The sequence below is a fragment of the Heptranchias perlo genome, chromosome 32 (assembly GCF_035084215.1).
Source record: "Heptranchias perlo isolate sHepPer1 chromosome 32, sHepPer1.hap1, whole genome shotgun sequence".
NCBI classification, from domain to species: Eukaryota; Metazoa; Chordata; class Chondrichthyes; order Hexanchiformes; family Hexanchidae; genus Heptranchias; species Heptranchias perlo.
This window is the reverse complement of record NC_090356.1, coordinates 13,212,070-13,230,351: the sequence shown is the minus strand read 5'-3', so window position 1 is coordinate 13,230,351 and position 18,282 is coordinate 13,212,070. Positions and strand designations below refer to the sequence as shown.

At 42.9% G+C, this 18,282-nt stretch overlaps 1 protein-coding gene across 2 annotated transcripts; it reads right to left on the bottom strand.

Moving 5' to 3' along the window:
• Positions 1 to 2,451: 2,451 nt before the first annotated feature.
• On the bottom strand, positions 2,452 to 14,671 carry LOC137300831 (uncharacterized). 2 transcript variants are annotated; one of them, XM_067970084.1, is made up of 6 exons: positions 14,528 to 14,671; positions 10,482 to 10,539; positions 7,858 to 7,960; positions 6,733 to 6,858; positions 5,896 to 6,051; positions 2,452 to 3,759 (listed from the first exon to the last, which is right to left on the bottom strand). In XM_067970084.1, the coding sequence occupies exons 2-6, from the start codon at positions 10,494 to 10,496 to the stop codon at positions 3,002 to 3,004; spliced, it is 1,158 nt and encodes a 385-aa protein (XP_067826185.1). In that variant the 5' UTR covers positions 10,497 to 10,539; positions 14,528 to 14,671; the 3' UTR covers positions 2,452 to 3,001. The 2 variants fall into 2 exon arrangements, with proteins under 2 accessions (XP_067826185.1, XP_067826184.1); XM_067970083.1 differs by lacking the exon at positions 14,528 to 14,671 and adding an exon at positions 10,750 to 11,329.
• Between the last annotated feature and the right edge of the window lie 3,611 nt (positions 14,672 to 18,282).

The following is an 18,282-nucleotide window of genomic DNA, read 5'->3' as shown; positions in this document are numbered from 1 at the left end:
AGTTGTTAAAATGAGTGTGTGAAAGAGTAGAGGAAGGAGGTAGAAAATGTGAAAGACTGGGAGTGTAAAATTGAGAGAGACCAGAAGAGTTCAAGTGTGTTCTGTATGATAGCAGATATCAGTAGTTTTCTTTTCAATCTCATGTAATGATTTTTATCTGGTATATTAATCTGATTCCTATCTCTATAACCTCCTCCAGCCCTACAATCTTTCAAGAACTCTGCATATCTCCAACTCTGGCCTCTTGTACATCCCCCCCACCCTTTGCCTCACCATTGGCAGCTGCGCCTTCAGCTGCCTACGCCCTAAGCTCTGGAATTCCCTCCCTAAACCTCTCCACCTCTCTCTCCTCCTTTATGACCCTCCTTAAAATCTACGTCTTTGACCAGGCTTTTAGTCTCCCATCCTAATATTTCCTTCTTTGGCTTGGTGTCAATTTTTGTCTGATTACACTCCTGTTAAGAGCGCTATATAAATGCAATTAGTTGTTGTTTGATTGCAATAGTTTCAAACATGCTGTCTGCAGCAGATCCCCAACACGATTTATTCACTGACTGAAAGCTGATCATCAAAATTCCAGGAGCTGGCTCCCTCACACAACACCACTGTGATGAACAATAAAAGTAACGTACATTATAAGGGTAGCGTTAGTCCAATTTCTAATAGTCATGGGCCTACAGCACAAAACTGTCCCTAATTTGGCACTAATTGGTAATCTCTTTCAGAGACTACAAGATAGTTGGTGTGGGAAATAAAAAAAGTTCACACTGGTGCATTATCAGCTGTTTTACTGTGCATTAGGCTAGAGAGAGGGGAACCTATAGTTAGTTTTAAGATACAGTAATATTTTAACAGGAGATTGGGTCCCATTTAACAAGTAAAAAAGCTACGCACCAGATTGGATTAATGCAGTTTTAATTCAAATGAAAAAGCAGGTCTGACTAAACTCCACTACGCTAGCTCCTTGGCTGAATTGCTTTGCTCTGCTGGTTTCCAGGGCTTTGATCAGTTCCTCTGTTGGCTCCTGAGTTTCATTCTGTTCCTCCACTGTTTCCTGGACTGCACTTCACTCCTGGTTTCTGGACTTTGCTCTGCTCCTGCACTGGTCTCCTGGATCAAACTCCACTGGTTTCCTTGATCAGGCTCCACTTTTCTGTTGGCTTTTGTACCAGCTCGGCTCCCCTGCTAACTTCAGAACTGAAACCTTTTCCTCCACCGGCTCCTGACCTGGTCTTTAGCCAAAGCTGATCTTTCCTCCTTCATTAGCTCCTGAAACAGACTTTGCTCCTACTTGCCTACTGTCCTGAGGTTTCCCCCTAAAGACGAGCCTGAATCCCTGGACCACTGACAGTGTGTGTATGGTCGTGTAGTGGTAATGCTATGTGTAGGCCTGAATTAATAATCCAGAGAACCTGAGTTCAAATCCCACCATGGCAATTTGAGAATTTGAATTCAGTTTAAAAATCTGCAAATAAAAAGCTGGGTATTTTACTCTGTATCAGTAAAAGTGACCATGAAGGTGTCCCAAAAACCCAATGGTTCACTATTGTCCTTTGGAGAAGGAAACCTATATGTAACTCCAATCCCACGCCAATGCGGTTGACTCTTAACTGCCCTCTGAAGTGGCCTAGCAAGCTATTCAGTTGTATCAAACCGCTATAGTCTTAACATAACCCATTGTGCATTACATTCTACATAACAGCATTTTGGGAACACCTACACCACATGGACTGCAGCGGTTGAAGAAGGAAGTCCAGCACCACGTTTTCAGGGCAACTAGCATAGGCAATAAATTCCAGCCTTGCCAGCAATGCCCATATCCCATGAATGAATTTTTTTGAAAAGTTGCCTCATCTTACCAGGTCCCTACTGTAAGGACCTTCCTTGCCACGTCGAGCTCTTTTGCACTAGTCTGTGTGATCTAAGGTCTCCCTCTGTGTTTATTTGAGTGCGTATATTGGCTGCAGCAACAAATCTTTGCCCTTCCCCTTTCTTCAGCCACTTTCTGGTTCTGATCTCTCCGATTCACCTCCTTCAGCCATACTCCCTTTCTCCAGAATCGTGCCCCCCCCCCCACCCACCCAATCCCTTTCCCCAGTTGGCACTATTCCCCACTAGGGAATGCAGAGGGGAAGGAGTGGCAGAGGAGCAATTCTGTGTTCATGAAACACTTTGATCTCATGCCAGGAGCAAACAATACCCCCAGTGCCTTTAGGGTAGAAAAATGGAGGGGAAAAGTATCACAACTCAACAAATGTAAGCTTTTTCCTGGCGTCTTTTGCTGATTATCTCCATGTGTAGAGAACAGAAAGTGCTTGCATGAAAACCCACAATTACAATAAAAAGTGTCCCATATGTAATAGCAGCTGTCAGGTAGGTTTATGCTGAACATTTAGCTTTTGCATTCAATATGACTCTTTCCCCAACTTGGAATGGAGTGCACCAAACATCTGATGGAATAAAGCAGTTTATTAATATGAGCACACGCTGTCAGGTACTTTCCTCGCACAATGCACCACATAGTAGACTGTAGGCAAGTTTTTTGTTACATAATGCCAAACACGGTTTATTATAACAATGCACATTCTTAGGCCAAGCCATCTAAGCAACTCTTTGAAGACATGCACTCCTTACAGAATTCCGTGAAATGTTGTGTGATAGGTTTATTGACATTCATGCAATATTCAATTTAAACAGCATTTCATTTATTACAACATCTGTCAAAGTAAACTCTGTCAAAAGAAAGTCTTGGAGCCCAGCATTATTGAAAAGAATTGAGAAAAATGCAAAAGCCAAGATGAATTATGTTAAGTTATAGGAAGAAACTAAAAGGGGAAAGTGCCGTCCAGAAAAATAAATGTATTTATTAACTTTTTGATATTTGTTGGGTGTGTGCTTCACCTTCCAGGCTATGTATCCTTAATGGATGCTCCTTTGTGTGGAGCTGAGGAACCAGAGCTGGAAACCTACCCAAGGTCTGTCTCATGGGCCTCAGTGTAACTTAAGGTTGCTTTTCCGTTCCTTGCAGTTGCACCACCTCTGTTTTAATAGAAGGCTTACAAGTAATATCTTTAAGTTGAATGAAGGAGACTGTCTGGTTCGAGGCAAGTTTTGTCAATAGGGTGACCAGTGAACCAATCTGCTTGGTCATTTGTATCATGTTAGACTGTGAATTTGCCTGTTGTTGTTTCAGAGTATTGTCAACCTGAGTGATACCTTTGATATCAGCAATTCCAGACTTTATAGCTTCTTGAATGCCTGTCATTCCAATCTGCAGTGCATTCTTAATGTCTGTCATGCCAGTTTTCATAGCACTTTGCAGACCTGCCATGCCAGTCTGAATAGTAATTCGAATATCTGCTAGCCCAGTTTGCAAAACACTTTGAATGTTTGTCAAGTTGGTCTGCACAGTATTTTGTAATTTTGTAGTGGCTGTGTTCCCTGCCTCCTGCAGCTTTAAAGATTCTTTTGGAAATGCCTGATCAATTTCTTGCATCAGTGCCGTTAGTGTTTTTGTTATTGTTACAGGGTCCTGTCTGTGCCCAAACTTGAGTTTCCCTGGAATTGTTTCTGAAGCTGACTCCCCCTTTGAGAATGTGTCTGATATTTCTGGTTTAGAAATAGTTTTTCTCCTTTGGGTTTTGTTCCCAAGTGGTGATGGATTCTGTGCTTCATCCTGACCCATAAACTTAATGATGGTGTCGCCGTGAGTTATTCCAGACTCTGATGTTGGTCTCACTTCATGTTGCCTATGATTACCTATATGAATTATAAAAAAATAACTGTGACCAGAGTAATATGGGCTAAAATAATGGTGCTATTATTACCAACATTAATCGTACAAACATTAATGAAAGTTCTGGAATTATCAGAGCATTGTGAAGACAACATTATTAATTTTTTCTTACAATGTGAATATTGACACCACTTTATCAGCTAACGAGGTGGAGGGGCAGGACTTGTGATTTTCATTTACTCATAAACTACAGCAAACAGAGTCTATTTACTCACCAGTCTATTACTACACCAGAGTCTCTTCTATAAAGCATTTGGACAGTTACATGGGTAAGATGGGTATAGAGGGATATGGGCCAAGTGCAGGCAATTGGGACTAGCTTAGTGGTATAAACTGGGCGACATGGACATGTTGGGCCGAAGGGCCTGTTTCCATGTTGTAAACTTCTATGATTCTATAAAAACCCAGTACAACAGGATTATTTCTCCAGCAAAATGCAATGAGTGGAGGATTGTTACATAATACAAATTATGTAACTATCCAGGGAGTGGGAGTCCTCAACATTGACTCCGGACCCCATGAAGTCTCATGGCACCAGGTCAAACATGAACAAGGAAACGTCCTGCTGATTACCATCTACCGCCCTCCCTCAGCTGATGAATCAGTACTCCTCCATGTTGAGCACCACTTGGAGGAAGCACTGAGGGTAGCAAGGGCACAGAATGTACTCTGGGTGGGGGACTTCAATGTCCATCACCAAGAGTGGCTTGGTAGCACCACTACTGACCGAGCTGGCTGAGTCCTGAAGGTCATAGCTGCCAAACTGGGCCTGCGGTAGGTGGTGAGAGAACCAACATTAGGGAAAAACCTATTTGACCTCGTCCTCACCAATCTACCTGTCGCAAATGCACATGTTCATGATAGTATTGGTAGGAGTGACCACCACACGGTCCTTGTGGAGACGAAGTCCCGTCTTCAATTTGAGGACACCGTTCATTGTGTTGTGTGGCACTACCTCCATGCTAAATGGGATAGATTCAGAACAGATCTAGCAGCTCAAAACTGGGCATCCATGAGGCGCTGTGGGCCATCAGCAGCAGCAGAATTGTATTCCACCATAATCTGTAACCTCATGGCCTGGCATATCCCTCACTCTACCATTACCAACAAGCCAGGGGATCAACCCTGGTTCAATGAGGAGTGTAGAAGAGCATGCCAGAAGCAGCACCAGGCATACCTAAAAATGAGATGCCAACCCGGTGAAGCTACAACACAGGATTACATGGGTGCTGAACAGCAGAAGCAGCATGCTATAGACAGAGCTAAGTGATCCCACAACCAACGGATCAGATCAAAGCTCTGCAGTCTTGTCACATCCAGTCATGAATGGTGGTGGACAATTAAGCAACTAATGGGAAGAGGAGGCTCCATGAACATCCCCATCCTCAATGATGGCAGAGCCCAGCATGTGAGTGCATAAGACAAAGCTGAAGCGTTTGCAACCATCTTCAGCCAGAAGTGCAGAGTAGATGATCCATCTCGGCCTCCTCCCAAGATTCCCACCATCACAGAAGCCAGTCTTCAACCAATGCGATTCACTCCATGTGATATCAAGAGTGCACTGGATACAGCAAAGGCTATGGGCCCCGACAACATCCTGGCTGTAATGCTGAAGGCTTGTGCTCCAAAACTAGCCATGCCTCTAGCTAAGCTGTTCCAGTACAGCTACAACACTGGCATCTACCTGACAATGTGGCAAATTGCCCAGGTATGTCCTGTCCACAAAAAGCAGGACAAATCCAATCCAGCCAATTACCACCCCATCAGTTTACTCTCAATCATCAGCAAAGTGGTGGAAGGTGTCGTCGACAGTGCTAGCAAGCCTGAACTAGGCAACCTGCCTATGGAGGCATGACAGGTTCTGGCAGCTCACTTAATTTATTGAAATGAGGCCTAAGGCCCATTTTCGGGCCAGCCTCAGGCTTCCCAGTTGGAGCGTGTGTTCCGTGCCTGCTTTCGGTTATGGATCCGAAAACGCACCATAACCAATTGTTACTAACTCCATAGTTTGTGGCCACATATACATATTCAATCAATGTATGTCTGACCTGCAATATTGCATGATCCACCACGAAACAATTATCAATCTAATGTCATACCTTTGGCTTTTGTATTTTCGTTGAAAATATGTGGGATAAATTTTGTGCACATGTGACATCCATCTTTTGTTCTCGCTAAGCAGAAATACCCATCTTTGCAGTCACACGATGCATTCTGAGTGTCATTGCATTCTTTCAGAGTTTCAAGTCCCAGCTCTACAATTTTAAAAAAATCATTAAGGTTCAAATAAATTAAATTTGTTGTCACCCACATCAACCTTGGTCTTAAGGGTTGTAGGATGCAAGCAAAACATGAAACAATAAAAGCTACTCTTTTATTTCATAGAATTTCATACTCAATACAACTTAGCAAAACAAGCGGTATGATAAAAACCAGGTTTCTTTTTGTTACTGGGTTAGCGTTGGAAACTTAATTTTACATAACCTTAAACAAATACGCTCTTCCCCTTCACAGCTGTTAATTATTCCACCAAATCTTAAGACTAATTACTGGTTCTATATCACATTTACGCAACTGAATACGAATAACCAGATATTTCAATTTCATGCTACTGTAGCCATATTGTGGGAAGTGACTAAATTCAACAGTAGCCATGGGTTTCTGTTTGTGTCAGACACTCAGCTAAGTTTCTGACACAGACCCTTCGAACCACAATACCGTTTATAAAATACCTTGGTCAAAAATCAACTTATTTGATTGTTCAAATTTTCTAAAACGTACAAAGTAGCAGAGGAATACAACTAATTCTTTAAAGAAATTTAGAAATTAGTCCATTTTGCTCAGTTCTGTGTATTCCTAAAGGCAATTGGATAAACCTTCATGGGAAAAGTTTAGATTATGAAAACATGTTAAAAGAATTGTTACTAAATGTTTACCAGGATCACAATATTTACACTTCAAGCATTTTTCGAAACCATTTGGGTGGTCTGTGAAAGTTCCACGAGCACAGGGAACACATGTGGTAGATGATGCTGATGTACAGTGTTTCAAAACACGAGTACCTGCAATAAAAAGAAAAATTAAAAAGCTAGAGCATTACTTGCAAAAGGTAAAGCTGGAGTCACAGAATTGCCATGTTAGATTCTTCTAGTTTCACTGTAGAAAATCAAAGAAAACCATGCAAATACAGCTTACAACAGAAAATGTAATCATCTTCATAAGAAGAACAGATACTCAGGAAAAACAAGGTAGCTGTGTCAACCAGAATGCTGCAACAAAATTAGTTTTTAAATGACATCTGAACTCTGAGATTAGATTACTGTTTTCATCTCACTCCATTGTCTGTCCTAATCTCTATTATATAATGTATGGTTAATATTCTAACATTAGAGATTAGAATTTCTGTCCTTATCAGATGCATTACATATTCCCAGGATATGATGACACTTCTGCAGTATCACCAAGGTTTTAATTAAAATTTGTAGCAGATTACAGATGTTATGTTTCATATTGATAATAATAGGTTAGAATTTGAACTTCATGACCAGGTCTGTGTGCAGCACTGGGTTTGAAATCTTTTCCATTATGAGTGGTTCTAGTTGTTGATGGAAACTGAGACAATATTTGTGTGAAATTAGCCAGGAAACCAAAGTTATGCAAGTCTTTTCCCTTTTTCTTTATATCCAGGCGTATATACAATATATATTGTACTGGTATCTCCAGCTGTAAAACTGATCAAGACCACTGTGTAGCATTCCTCAGAATCTACCCAAAATCTGAAGATGACTTTTATTGAAGATGTTGGGACAAGTCTTGGCACAAGAAGGTGCTTGCACAGTGCTGATATACTACTTCTTTAAGTTTTGCTTAAACTTTCCAAATTACACATCTTAAATATCACATATGAAAGTTTTTAAAAGGGAAAAAAACATAATATATGATGTAATTCTTATATTAATTCTTATATTAGCAAAACCATAATATTACCACTTCTTAAAACAGCTGAAAACTTACAGAAGTTTGTGTGGCAACATTCATTCAAAAAGGTTGTTGTCACTCACCTGAATGGCACATGGGACAGCACAATTCCTGAAAATTATATTCTTCTGAGCCACAACTGGTCACCAGTTGCAAGTTAAAGATCAATAAGAGGATGCAACAAATCTAAATGGAAATAAGACTCACTTAATAAATACTCTCTTCACTGTCCTACGTGGAGGTGGGGAAGCGAACAGTGGCATTCCCATAAACATAAGAGGCGAATCCGATATGGGACATAGTAGCACGCTTTTGGTAATAAACAGGCGCCAATAGTAAATATTTACTGCTTAGCAATAAGTACAGTATTGTTTACAATTCCATGTGATATTTATGTCCAATGGTAAATTAAGATGATAATTCAGAAAAAGGCTCCAATAATTGTGTTCATTAACTTAACAATTCAGACGTGAGGGGCATGATTTTAGCTTGGAGCCGGGAACCTAGCACGTGTGTAGATCTTAGCGTGAGGAACTCAGAAGTCAAGTGAGTGCATCTCAATCTGTGATCGCAACTCGAATGAAAGTGGGTATTTGTGCTACGGGTGTCCCACACGCCGCGCAGCCATATTGACAGGCTGTCGGAAGGGAAGGAGCTGCGAATATTGGAGAGGGGGGAGGGAGGGGGGAAGAGATCGTGGGCTGTGGAAGAGATCAGGGGTGGGGTGGGGGGGTTGTCGGCTGATCGCTGAGGTCCGATCACACCAGGTGAGCTTGTTGGGCGTGGATGAAGCCCTCCTACTCATCCTGGCCCACAAGCAGTGCAATAAAGGCACTCACCTCATGGATCCGGCCCGTCTCGCCTGCTTTCCCCGACGTGAATCAGAAGCGATGGGAAACCCAAACAGGTAGGTTAAATTTGGTTGACATTTCTAATACACAAAAAATTAAATGCCTCAACTATCGCTATGAGGTACATTGCCCCTTTAAATATCGGCCCGTCAGCTTTAGTAGGGAGGGGACTTCCGGGTTTCTGCTGCGCGTGCACATGCTAACATGCCTGGGTTAAACCCGGAAGTGGGCACGTGGAGCCGGGATGCAGTTCCGCTTTAAAATCAAACTTTTTACTGCCCATCTGCCTCCAACCCACCCGTTCTTGGGAGTTAAAATTACCCCTAAAGTCTTTGATCCCTTTGTTACTGCACAATAACTTAACATAACACAATTTTAAAAATGGGCTGGTTGAAGAATAGGAGAAGGAAGCCATGCTTCATATAACCGGAGAAGGATCTTATTGTATACAAGGTGCTGATGTATGATGGCAAATTTTCATGTGGCAGCTATGGGGGGGAACCATCTTTGTGGGCTGACCTAGTAGAGTTTGCTTTGACATTTCCCCAGATTCATTCATTTCCATTCAAAAGATTTTGTTGATCTCCACTATATTTCCATCAATAAAATAACAATTGGTCACAACCTATATTCTGTAGCCTGAAGCTTGCTCCTTAAAAGAAAGACTTGCATTTATATAACACCTTTCATGACCTCAGAACGTCCCAAAGCACTTTACAGCCAATGAAGTGCATTTGAAGTGTAGTCACTGATGTAATGCAGAAAACGTGGCAGCCAATTTGCACACAGTAAGGTCCCACAAACAGCAATGAGATAATGACCAGATAATCTGTTTTAGTGATGTTGATTGGGGGATAATTATGGATAAGAACGATGGGGAGAATTCTCCTGCTCTTCCTTGAATAGTGCCATGGGATCTTTTACGTCCACCTGAGAGGGCACATCAGGCCTCAGTTTAACGTCACATCCGAAAGACATTCCCTCAGTACTGTACTGAAATGCCAGCCTAGATTATGTGCTGAAGTCTCTGGAGTGAGGCTTGAACCCACAATCTTCTAACTCATTCTAGAGTGCTACCAATAGGCAAAGGTTTAACATGTTGGAGTTCAAAAGACCTAAAGGGAAATATCTACTACATCCATGTTGCTATTAACGCTTGCCATTGCATATGCAAGCTTGCAGATGAGCAGTTGTCAGAAAGCAGCAACTGTAACTTTAATTTCTGGTTGCAAACTTCCCCCATTGCATGAGAAAAGTTCATATAGGCCAGCAAGCAGAAAATCTTTTTACGGGCTTTTATGCATGAGCTGAGTGTTCAACCTGCCCACGGCCAAAAAAATGTAGAGAGCCTCCATTCCTTCAGAGTCGTTAGGCTAGTACTGCTGCTGAATTCAGGTTTATGGTGTTAGCTGTACTGTAATGTAAATGTGCTGTAATTTGGTGCAAGATCACCACATCCTCTTTTTTGGTGAAGAATGAGTCATTCACATGTCATGTGCATTTGAAGAAGGAAGTCTGGTATTGAAAAATACAAAACAGATATTTCCTTTTAACAAGATGTTAACCCTTTGTGTGCATAGACTCTCTTTTGAAATCAGTTGAGTATCTTGAAGGGAATGGGGAAGAAACATCACGGAGCTATGCCAGCAGGACCAAGTGGACCCTTCAGCTTCTCAGAAAAACTGTTAAGTGTTTTAATTTTGATGCTATTAAATATTTTTGACCAAAAGCTTTATATTTAATAAAATATTTGTTTTTAATGATAACTTAGACTGGTTCAAAGAATAATTCTGCTGCAATACAGTCAGGAAAATAATTAAAGAAATTGTCAAAGTTCACTGCATCAAATAACTCACTTCAGAGTGTCCCATCTTTCATGCACGTGTGTTCGAAATCCAGGCGTTAGCTCAAACTCTAAAACAAAAATGTAATTAGAAAAGTTTTTGTATTGCACTCCACCTCCCTGGTACTGGATACAGATTGAAAAAAGAACAAATATTTCAGTCTGATTGAGAGGCACAAATTTTTGAAAAAAGTTTCATCTTATGAGAAAGTATACACAAAAGCAATTTAAATCAGCAGATAAGATAGCCGTACAATGCTTAACTCTCACCGGTACATTACCTGTTCTCTGAGATCAAGGTAACAAATAAGCCTCGATTTTGTAATCATCTACATCACAATGCAGCAAACAGGTTGTGGAGAGATATGAGCAACACTCCTCTCTTTGATGCTGAAGAATTGGAGGTCTTGCTGCAGGATGTGCACCAAAAGTGGGTGGTCCTATGTGAAGCTGAAGGCCACCCTCCAATAAAGGTACCAGCTGAATGGAGGGAGATAGCAATTAAGTCAATGCAGTCACCTAGCTCTCATACCTGGCTGCAAATGAGGAAGAATTGTTTTGGTATCAGGAGCAAGACGAACATTAGATTTCTCCTCACTTATGTGTGTCCCATAAAGCACGATAGAAACTAATGCACCATCTCGGAGGTACTATTTCAAGCACTGTGTATCACCGTCACTTTTTTGCAGACTCTTTCATTGTGCCTAAGCTGCAAAGCATACTTTTCTCTAAAGTGAAGGTGGCAGCTGAGAAAATTCAAACAGACGCTGAGGTGTCCAGGCCAAGGTGCTCTGCTGCTGGTTAGGTGGTTTCTCAGTGGGGTCAGCAGTCAATTTTGTAGCGGATAACCCGGAGAGTCATCCTTCCAACATTTCTTCTCTTTCAAACAATGTGAATACTGTGGACTACCGCACAATGAAGGCATTATGGTTGCTTCCTGGACAGTGGCCAGTTACATACATGATTATGTTTTCATCGTCATGTTGTGTATTGATCATTTGTTGAAATTATTGGAATTGGGTGCACATTTTGTGTAGGAATGCAATAAAAAATGAAAAGTGTAACAATGCGTCACAGTAAAAAAAATTGAGTTGAAAATAATGTATAGGATGGAAAGGTACAAAAAGTTCTGACCACATGCTGATCATGCATGAGGTAATGTTTGATCTTATAAATGACCATGGAATTGGGAAATAACACACAAATGTGAAAGCGCTCCTCTGAATAAGCAGAAGTCTAAATTGCTTGAGTCAGGAAAAGTACTCTTCCTGAGATGTAAACAACTTGTGTATCAATATAGGGGGAAATTTAGGGAAAAAGCTTGCATCAAGAAGAAATGACATGGCATTCAGCTGTTCACAAGTCACTAGCTCCCAGCCAGAGTGTAGGTTTGGACTGGTGAGGCTCAATTTTAAAACCGAGCCAAGAAGGGGGTGGGGGGTCAAATTGAAGTCGGGAAACCCATTAGTATGATTTTAACGTAAGGACCTCTTTTTTTTTCGGTTTCCCGTCCGACTGACCGGCCTGATTGACAGGTTGGTCTCAGTCTGACGGGAGACCAGCCGGGGAGAGGACGTCTTCAGGTAAGTCTGCAGGTAATTCCTTGTTTGTATGGATGTGGAGGGGGGGGCATGGGCGGGCACTGGAGCATGGGTGGGCATGGGTTGGCATAGGTTGGCACAGATGGGCATGGGTTGGCATGGGGGTCTTGAGTCATGGGGGGTGGGATCGGGGGTAATTGTAGGAGTCTGCGATCATTGAGGAGGAGGATCAGAGGTCAGAGGATCAGAGTGGGGGGGGGGGAGGATTGGGGGTTGGAGATGGGAGGATCAGAGTGGGGGATCATTAGGGGAGGAGGCAGGAGGTCTGCGATCGGGGGTCAGGTGACCGCGATCGGGGGTCGGGTGTCCATGATCGGGGGGGGAGGGGGTCAATGCAGGTACGCTAGTTGGGCCTGGGGGTAGCACTCCTGCTCCTCCGAGCCCACAAGCTGTGCCTTTCTTGGCACTTACCTGTTAGTCACGGGCCTTCTCACCTTCTTTCATGAAGTGTAAAACAGAAGGACCGGGAATCCTGGCACTCTCGGGGTTGAAATCGGGAATTCGAGGAAAATGAAGGCCTGAAGCCACCTTGCAAGGTTTTAAGGCCCGACCCGCCTCCTGAGTTAATTAAGATGTGCAAATGAGTCCTAATTTCCACACAATGGGGATGCAGGAAGAGTGTGTCGGACAGTGGATTTGGAGTTTGAAAGGAACAAGAGAAGAAATTTTGAAGGAGCTCTAACCATAATTCACAGTCAGAAAGAGATTAATTATGTGTGACAAGCTTCTTTCTGTATCTTGTCTAGGAGTAATGTAAGGAATCTTACAACACCAGGTTATAGTCCAACAGTTTTATTTGAAAATCACAAGCTTTCGGAGCTTACCTCCTTCGTCAGGGAGAGGTTCTAAAAGAGCCTCCCCAGATATGGGAGCACTGCTCAAGTCCTGGATGGAGTCGGGCTTTATAACATTTGTGCTTTGCATCATATGCAAGGACGTCAGAGTTTCAGGAAAATAGATATTTCACAACATGTAAAACCCATCATAATCATTCCAAGTTTCCTTGCTGTTATCAGCACAAACTTAATAATCTTTCTAAAACCAAAGCCAGGACACAGATGGTTACAATTCCAGGACACCAACGTGATGTACAATTTTACAATACAGTAACTACTAGTTCTTTGTAATAGTTTTAAAATAACGACCATTGATAAAATGATCACGTTCCTAATGTAGGACATTACAAAATGTTCCAAGGTCATATTAAAATGCAGAGTAGAACTCAGCAATTAGAATCTGAAACTTAGCAAGGAATAAATACCAGCAAACAGCAGGACTGTATTGCCAGAAGGGTGCTTTAGTTATTTTTAATATCTATTATTGCTTGAAAATTCTGTGTCCAGTATATAAAAAAGTAGGAAGTCTTTGATACAGAGTTAACAGATTGTAGGGGTGATTCCACAATCCCGCTTCCGGTGGGGAACTAATTTCAACAATAGCGCGAGTTGAAATTGACCTACAATGTTGTAGCTCTATCTCTGACCGAGTATGGAATCACACTTTATTTCTTTACTTTTAACAAAGTATCAATAATGTAATTCTTTCCATACTTTCTCAGTGCATTTTAATGTACAGTTATATAAATTGTAAACAATTTTACAGCACCAAGTTATAGTCCAACAATTTTATTTTAAAATCCACAAGCTTTCGCAGGCTTCCTCCTTCCTCAGGTGAATGTTCCACATTCACCTGAGGAAGGAGGAAGCCTCCGAAAGCTTGTGGATTTTAAAATAAAATTGTTGGACAATAACTTGGTGTTGTAAAATTGTTTACAATTGTCAACCCCAGTCCATCACCGGCATCTCCACATCACAGTTATATAAAGGCAGGATAATTCGAACTGTGGAAATGGTAAAGAAAAACAACACATAAATAGGAAATGATCTCCGCATGTCTGCTCCGACCCTGCACAGGCCTCTGCCCTGTTCACCATTCACTCTCCAACTCTCTGCTGTACTCTTCTATTTATTTATTTTTTCTCTGTTGTTAACCATTGAATCTTGCCAGTTGTAAATCAAATATTTGAATAAAATTAAATATTTAAATAAAGATTTTACTAGGAAAATAGCTTTAGCAAAGACCACGGTTTATTTCTATGCGATGGGATAGCCCTGGGCTGTCCTAATTTTGCAGTTTGATTTCAACTCTGTCCTGATTTTGGCACAGCATTTCCAAATTTTACAGCTTCTTCCCACTCAGCCACAAACACGCCTGTTCAGAATTTTTTCTTCTGCTATAGTGCCATGATGGTCTCAGGTGACCTCAAACCTTTTTATCCTCTGTGCATCTGCTATCCAATGAAGTCTACTTTTATTTTTTAAACTTCACCACTTTGCTGCATTTTTCATTACTTTTCTTGAAAGCAAATGACTCGAGTGTAATTCATTACATTGTAAAGAGTTAACAATGTGAATCCTCTCATACTAGCAAATTTTTATTGTTCAAAATTTGTACTTACCCCCTAAGAGAAATCAACATCCCTGGAAAACAATTTCAGTGATCTGTTAGGAATACGCTGAACTGCAGCACCGTAATCTATGCTCAGTATTTGCAGTGACTGCCTCCTGTTTTAGTAGTGTTGCCCTGTTTATACTGCTGGTGCCTTTGCTGCAGGCACCAAAAGAATACATTATTGCGCATGCTCCCATTATTTCTGTTGCTAGTTCACATGCCCAGCTAGCAAGTTTTTCCTTGTTTAACAGTTCAGTCTTCGCAATGTCAGGTTTCTAAAATAAAAACAAAGCACTTTTTAAAAAAAATAAAGCATCTGAATCAGATAGGGATGGCTTTTGCCATGAAAACTTATTATTCTGGCTGCTGATTCAGGTGCATTGAATTTGTATAGAATCATACAGCACAGAAGAAGGCCATTCAGCCCATTGTGCCTGTGCCAGCTCTTTAAAAGAGCTATCCAATTGGTCCCACTCCCCTGCTTTTTCCCCATAGCCCTGAAAATGTTTCCTTTTCAAGTCTATCCAATTCCCTTTTGAAAGTTACTACTGAATCTGTTTCCACCACCCTTTCAGGCAGCGCATTCCAGATCAAAACAACTCGCTGCGTAAAAAAATGTCTCCCCATCTCCCCTCGGTTCTTTTGCCAATTATCTTAAATCTGTCCACTGGTTACCGACACTCATGCCAGTGGTGGAGGGGGGGGGGTCAAAACTTTATCAAAACCCCTCATTATTTTGAACACCTCTATTAAATCTCCCATTAACCTTCTCTGCTCTAAGGAGAACAATCCCAGCTTATCCAGTCTCTCCACATAACGGAAGTTCCTCATCCCTGGGATTATTCTAGTAAATCTCCTCTGCACTCTCTTCAAAGCCTTGACACTCTTCCTAATTTATTTTTTTTTAAAAACTATCCTTATCAAATGCCTCACATTCTTCTGTAGGAGAATTATCACAGATATATACTTGGTACCATGGTTAGGTCAAGTATTAACAATGAAATAGTGAATTCCAGCTTAGGGTGGGATTGGACTACATGCTTCCTTTTTTGTAGGAGAATTATCAGAAATATGTAAAGGAAGCATGCTTAAATTCATAGAAAATTAGGCTTAATTGAGGGGAGAAAAAGTGATTCGTGCAAAAGAGAAAACCAAGCTTTTTAGATGTAGTTTTATCTTTATCTGACCCCTCATGTTCTTTTTGTAGGAGAGTTCTAGAAAAAAGAAATCAAGAAAACCAACAGATTGTCATAAAAACCCAACTGGTTCACTAGAATCATAGAAAGGTTACAGCACGAAAGGAGGCCATTCGGCCCATCGAGTCGGTGCCGGCTCTATGCAAGAGCAATCTAGCTAGTCCCACTCCCCTGCCCTTTCCCTGTAGCCCTGCAAATTTTTTTCATTTCAAGGGCTTATCCAGTTCCCTAATCTCCTTCGAGGAAAGGAAGCTGCCACCTCTACTTGGCCTACATGTGTCTCCAGTCCCATTTTGTGTGGCTGATTCTTAGCGGTACAAATTAGTGTGCATTGCACTAGTTTTTTGGGCATAAAATGGACGCAAAGTGTACCAATTTAGCAGTGGGACCAAAATGGGCCCAGACTAAGGAGTTCTTCTTCGGGCTCTACAAGGAAACCTTGGGCCTTCCCTGTCTCGGGCTTTACTCCCCCTTCATCGACCATGTTCGCCTCCTGTCATTCCCCCTCATTTATCTTCTGCCGGGGACCGTTCCCGCGAGTCCCCGGTAGTGGCCTCATTTCACACAAAATCCTGCTCCTCCTCCCGCCCGGTCTCCTCATAGTTCCTGCAGGGTTCTGACAGGAGTCTTTCCTAAAACATGGTAATAAAGATAGTGGTAGTTAAAATGCGTCAGCCTCACACCTGCGCCATCATTGCTGCTTCCCTCTCACCCTGGCCCCCACATACTGCACTCACACCCCCAGTGAAAATTGGGGTTATTGTCTTCTCACTCTTTGATGCTGCCTGTTAAAGCTCCAAGGTACAAAGCCACCACACTGATTCTGGTTCCTAAAACTTTTAAAAATATGATGGCTGCTCTCATCTTGGATTTGGTGTCTTTGGGCTCGATTTTAGCACCCGCGATCGGGTGCGTTCCTGTCGGGGGGCTACGAAAATCGGGGATTACCGGGGCGGCTCCAACCCGCCCCATTTTCCGGGCTCCCCACTGACGCGCTGACATGCGCGCGCAGCCCCCGCATGTGGTGCCACTTAAGGTATTTATTTAGGTATTTCAGGTCGTTTAGAGACCTGATTAACATGATATTTTAGGAGGGTTGGGATTTTGCAAACAACTGGGACTGTTTCCCGTACTGGGGGAAACACTCCCAGTTCAAATGGACGTGTGGCAAAGGTCCATTTGACAGGTTGGGGGGGGGGTGGAGGAGACCCTCACTCATTGCAGGAGGCCACTCTGTCACCTTGGACAAAGTTTGGCCTCCACCACCCTCCTCCTAACAATAAAACTCACCATCTTGCACATTTACCCCAGTGTCCAGACACATGTACCTACCTTGCGGACCCCCTCAGATGTGCATCTTCCGGATGGGGCCGCCGTAGCTGCAGTCAAGACCTCCTCGGAGGGCGAACAGCGTCACCAGCCTCGCCGGCCACGCCATCCACCTCTGACATGTGGAGCTCCACAACAGAGTGCTGTGACACATCCACCTGCACAGCAGGAGGGAGGGCAACCGCAGAGAGAGATGCGTCACAGAGTCCACAGACCGAGGCTCAGCTTCCTGGACCTCTCTGAGCAGCAGAGCACACGAAGGCTCAGAGTCACTCAACATGTAGTCGTGGACATCTGCAGCCTCCTTCATGCCGAGCTGCTCCCGGTTGGCCCGAGCACCATCTTCTTACCTGTCACTGTCAAAGTCACCGCTGCCCTCAACAACTTCTCCTCCGCATCCTTCCAGGGTGCAACCGGGGACATCGCCGTCGTCTCTCAGTCGTCTGCACAAAAGAGCCCTGCAAATACACCTATACCCACTCTGCAGTGACACAACGGGTGGCATCAGTTGTGGGTCTTCATAGTGATCCTCAGGAAATGGGCATTATTGCACAAACCAGACAAGATTCGCAAAGACATGGCAGTAGTGGTGACAATATAATATGTAATGTGAGTTGATCAGAAATTAAATATAAGTAAAAACCATGACAAACTCTCAAACACCCTTGTGCATCCCCTTCATGCTCACGACACGTTTGCCTTATGCTTCCTACTGCACATATGTGATGCATGCCCTGTGGCTGCAGCACAGGTAGTGGCAGGTTGAGTGAGGCTGATTGTGAAAGAGATGTATGAGAGGGTGAGTATGAGATAGAGCCATGAGATTGTATGAGGATTGGGTTGAGTGGTAGTGGCGGGATGAGTAGTGGCGAGGTGAGTAAGTGCAGGTAAGATGAGGATGAGGTTTGAGTGGGTGTGAGGGGTGATGTGACAGACAGAGTGTAGGGGAATGAGTAAGTGTACTCACTTTGGCTGACCTACTTAGGTCATTGCAGTGCCTCCTGCACTGTATGCAGGTGGGCGATATGTTGGTGGTGCAGGTGACCTCCTCTGCCACCTCAAGCCAGGCCTTCTTGGTGGCAGAGGCAGGCCGCTTCCTCCCGCCCGCCAGGGAGAAGATCTCTGTCCTCCCCCTCCTCCTCACCCCATCCAATAAGAGCTGGAATGAGGCATCATTAAACCTGGGAGCAGCCTTCCCCTGGGCTGCTCCATGCTGTAATTTTTCCTATTTCTTGCA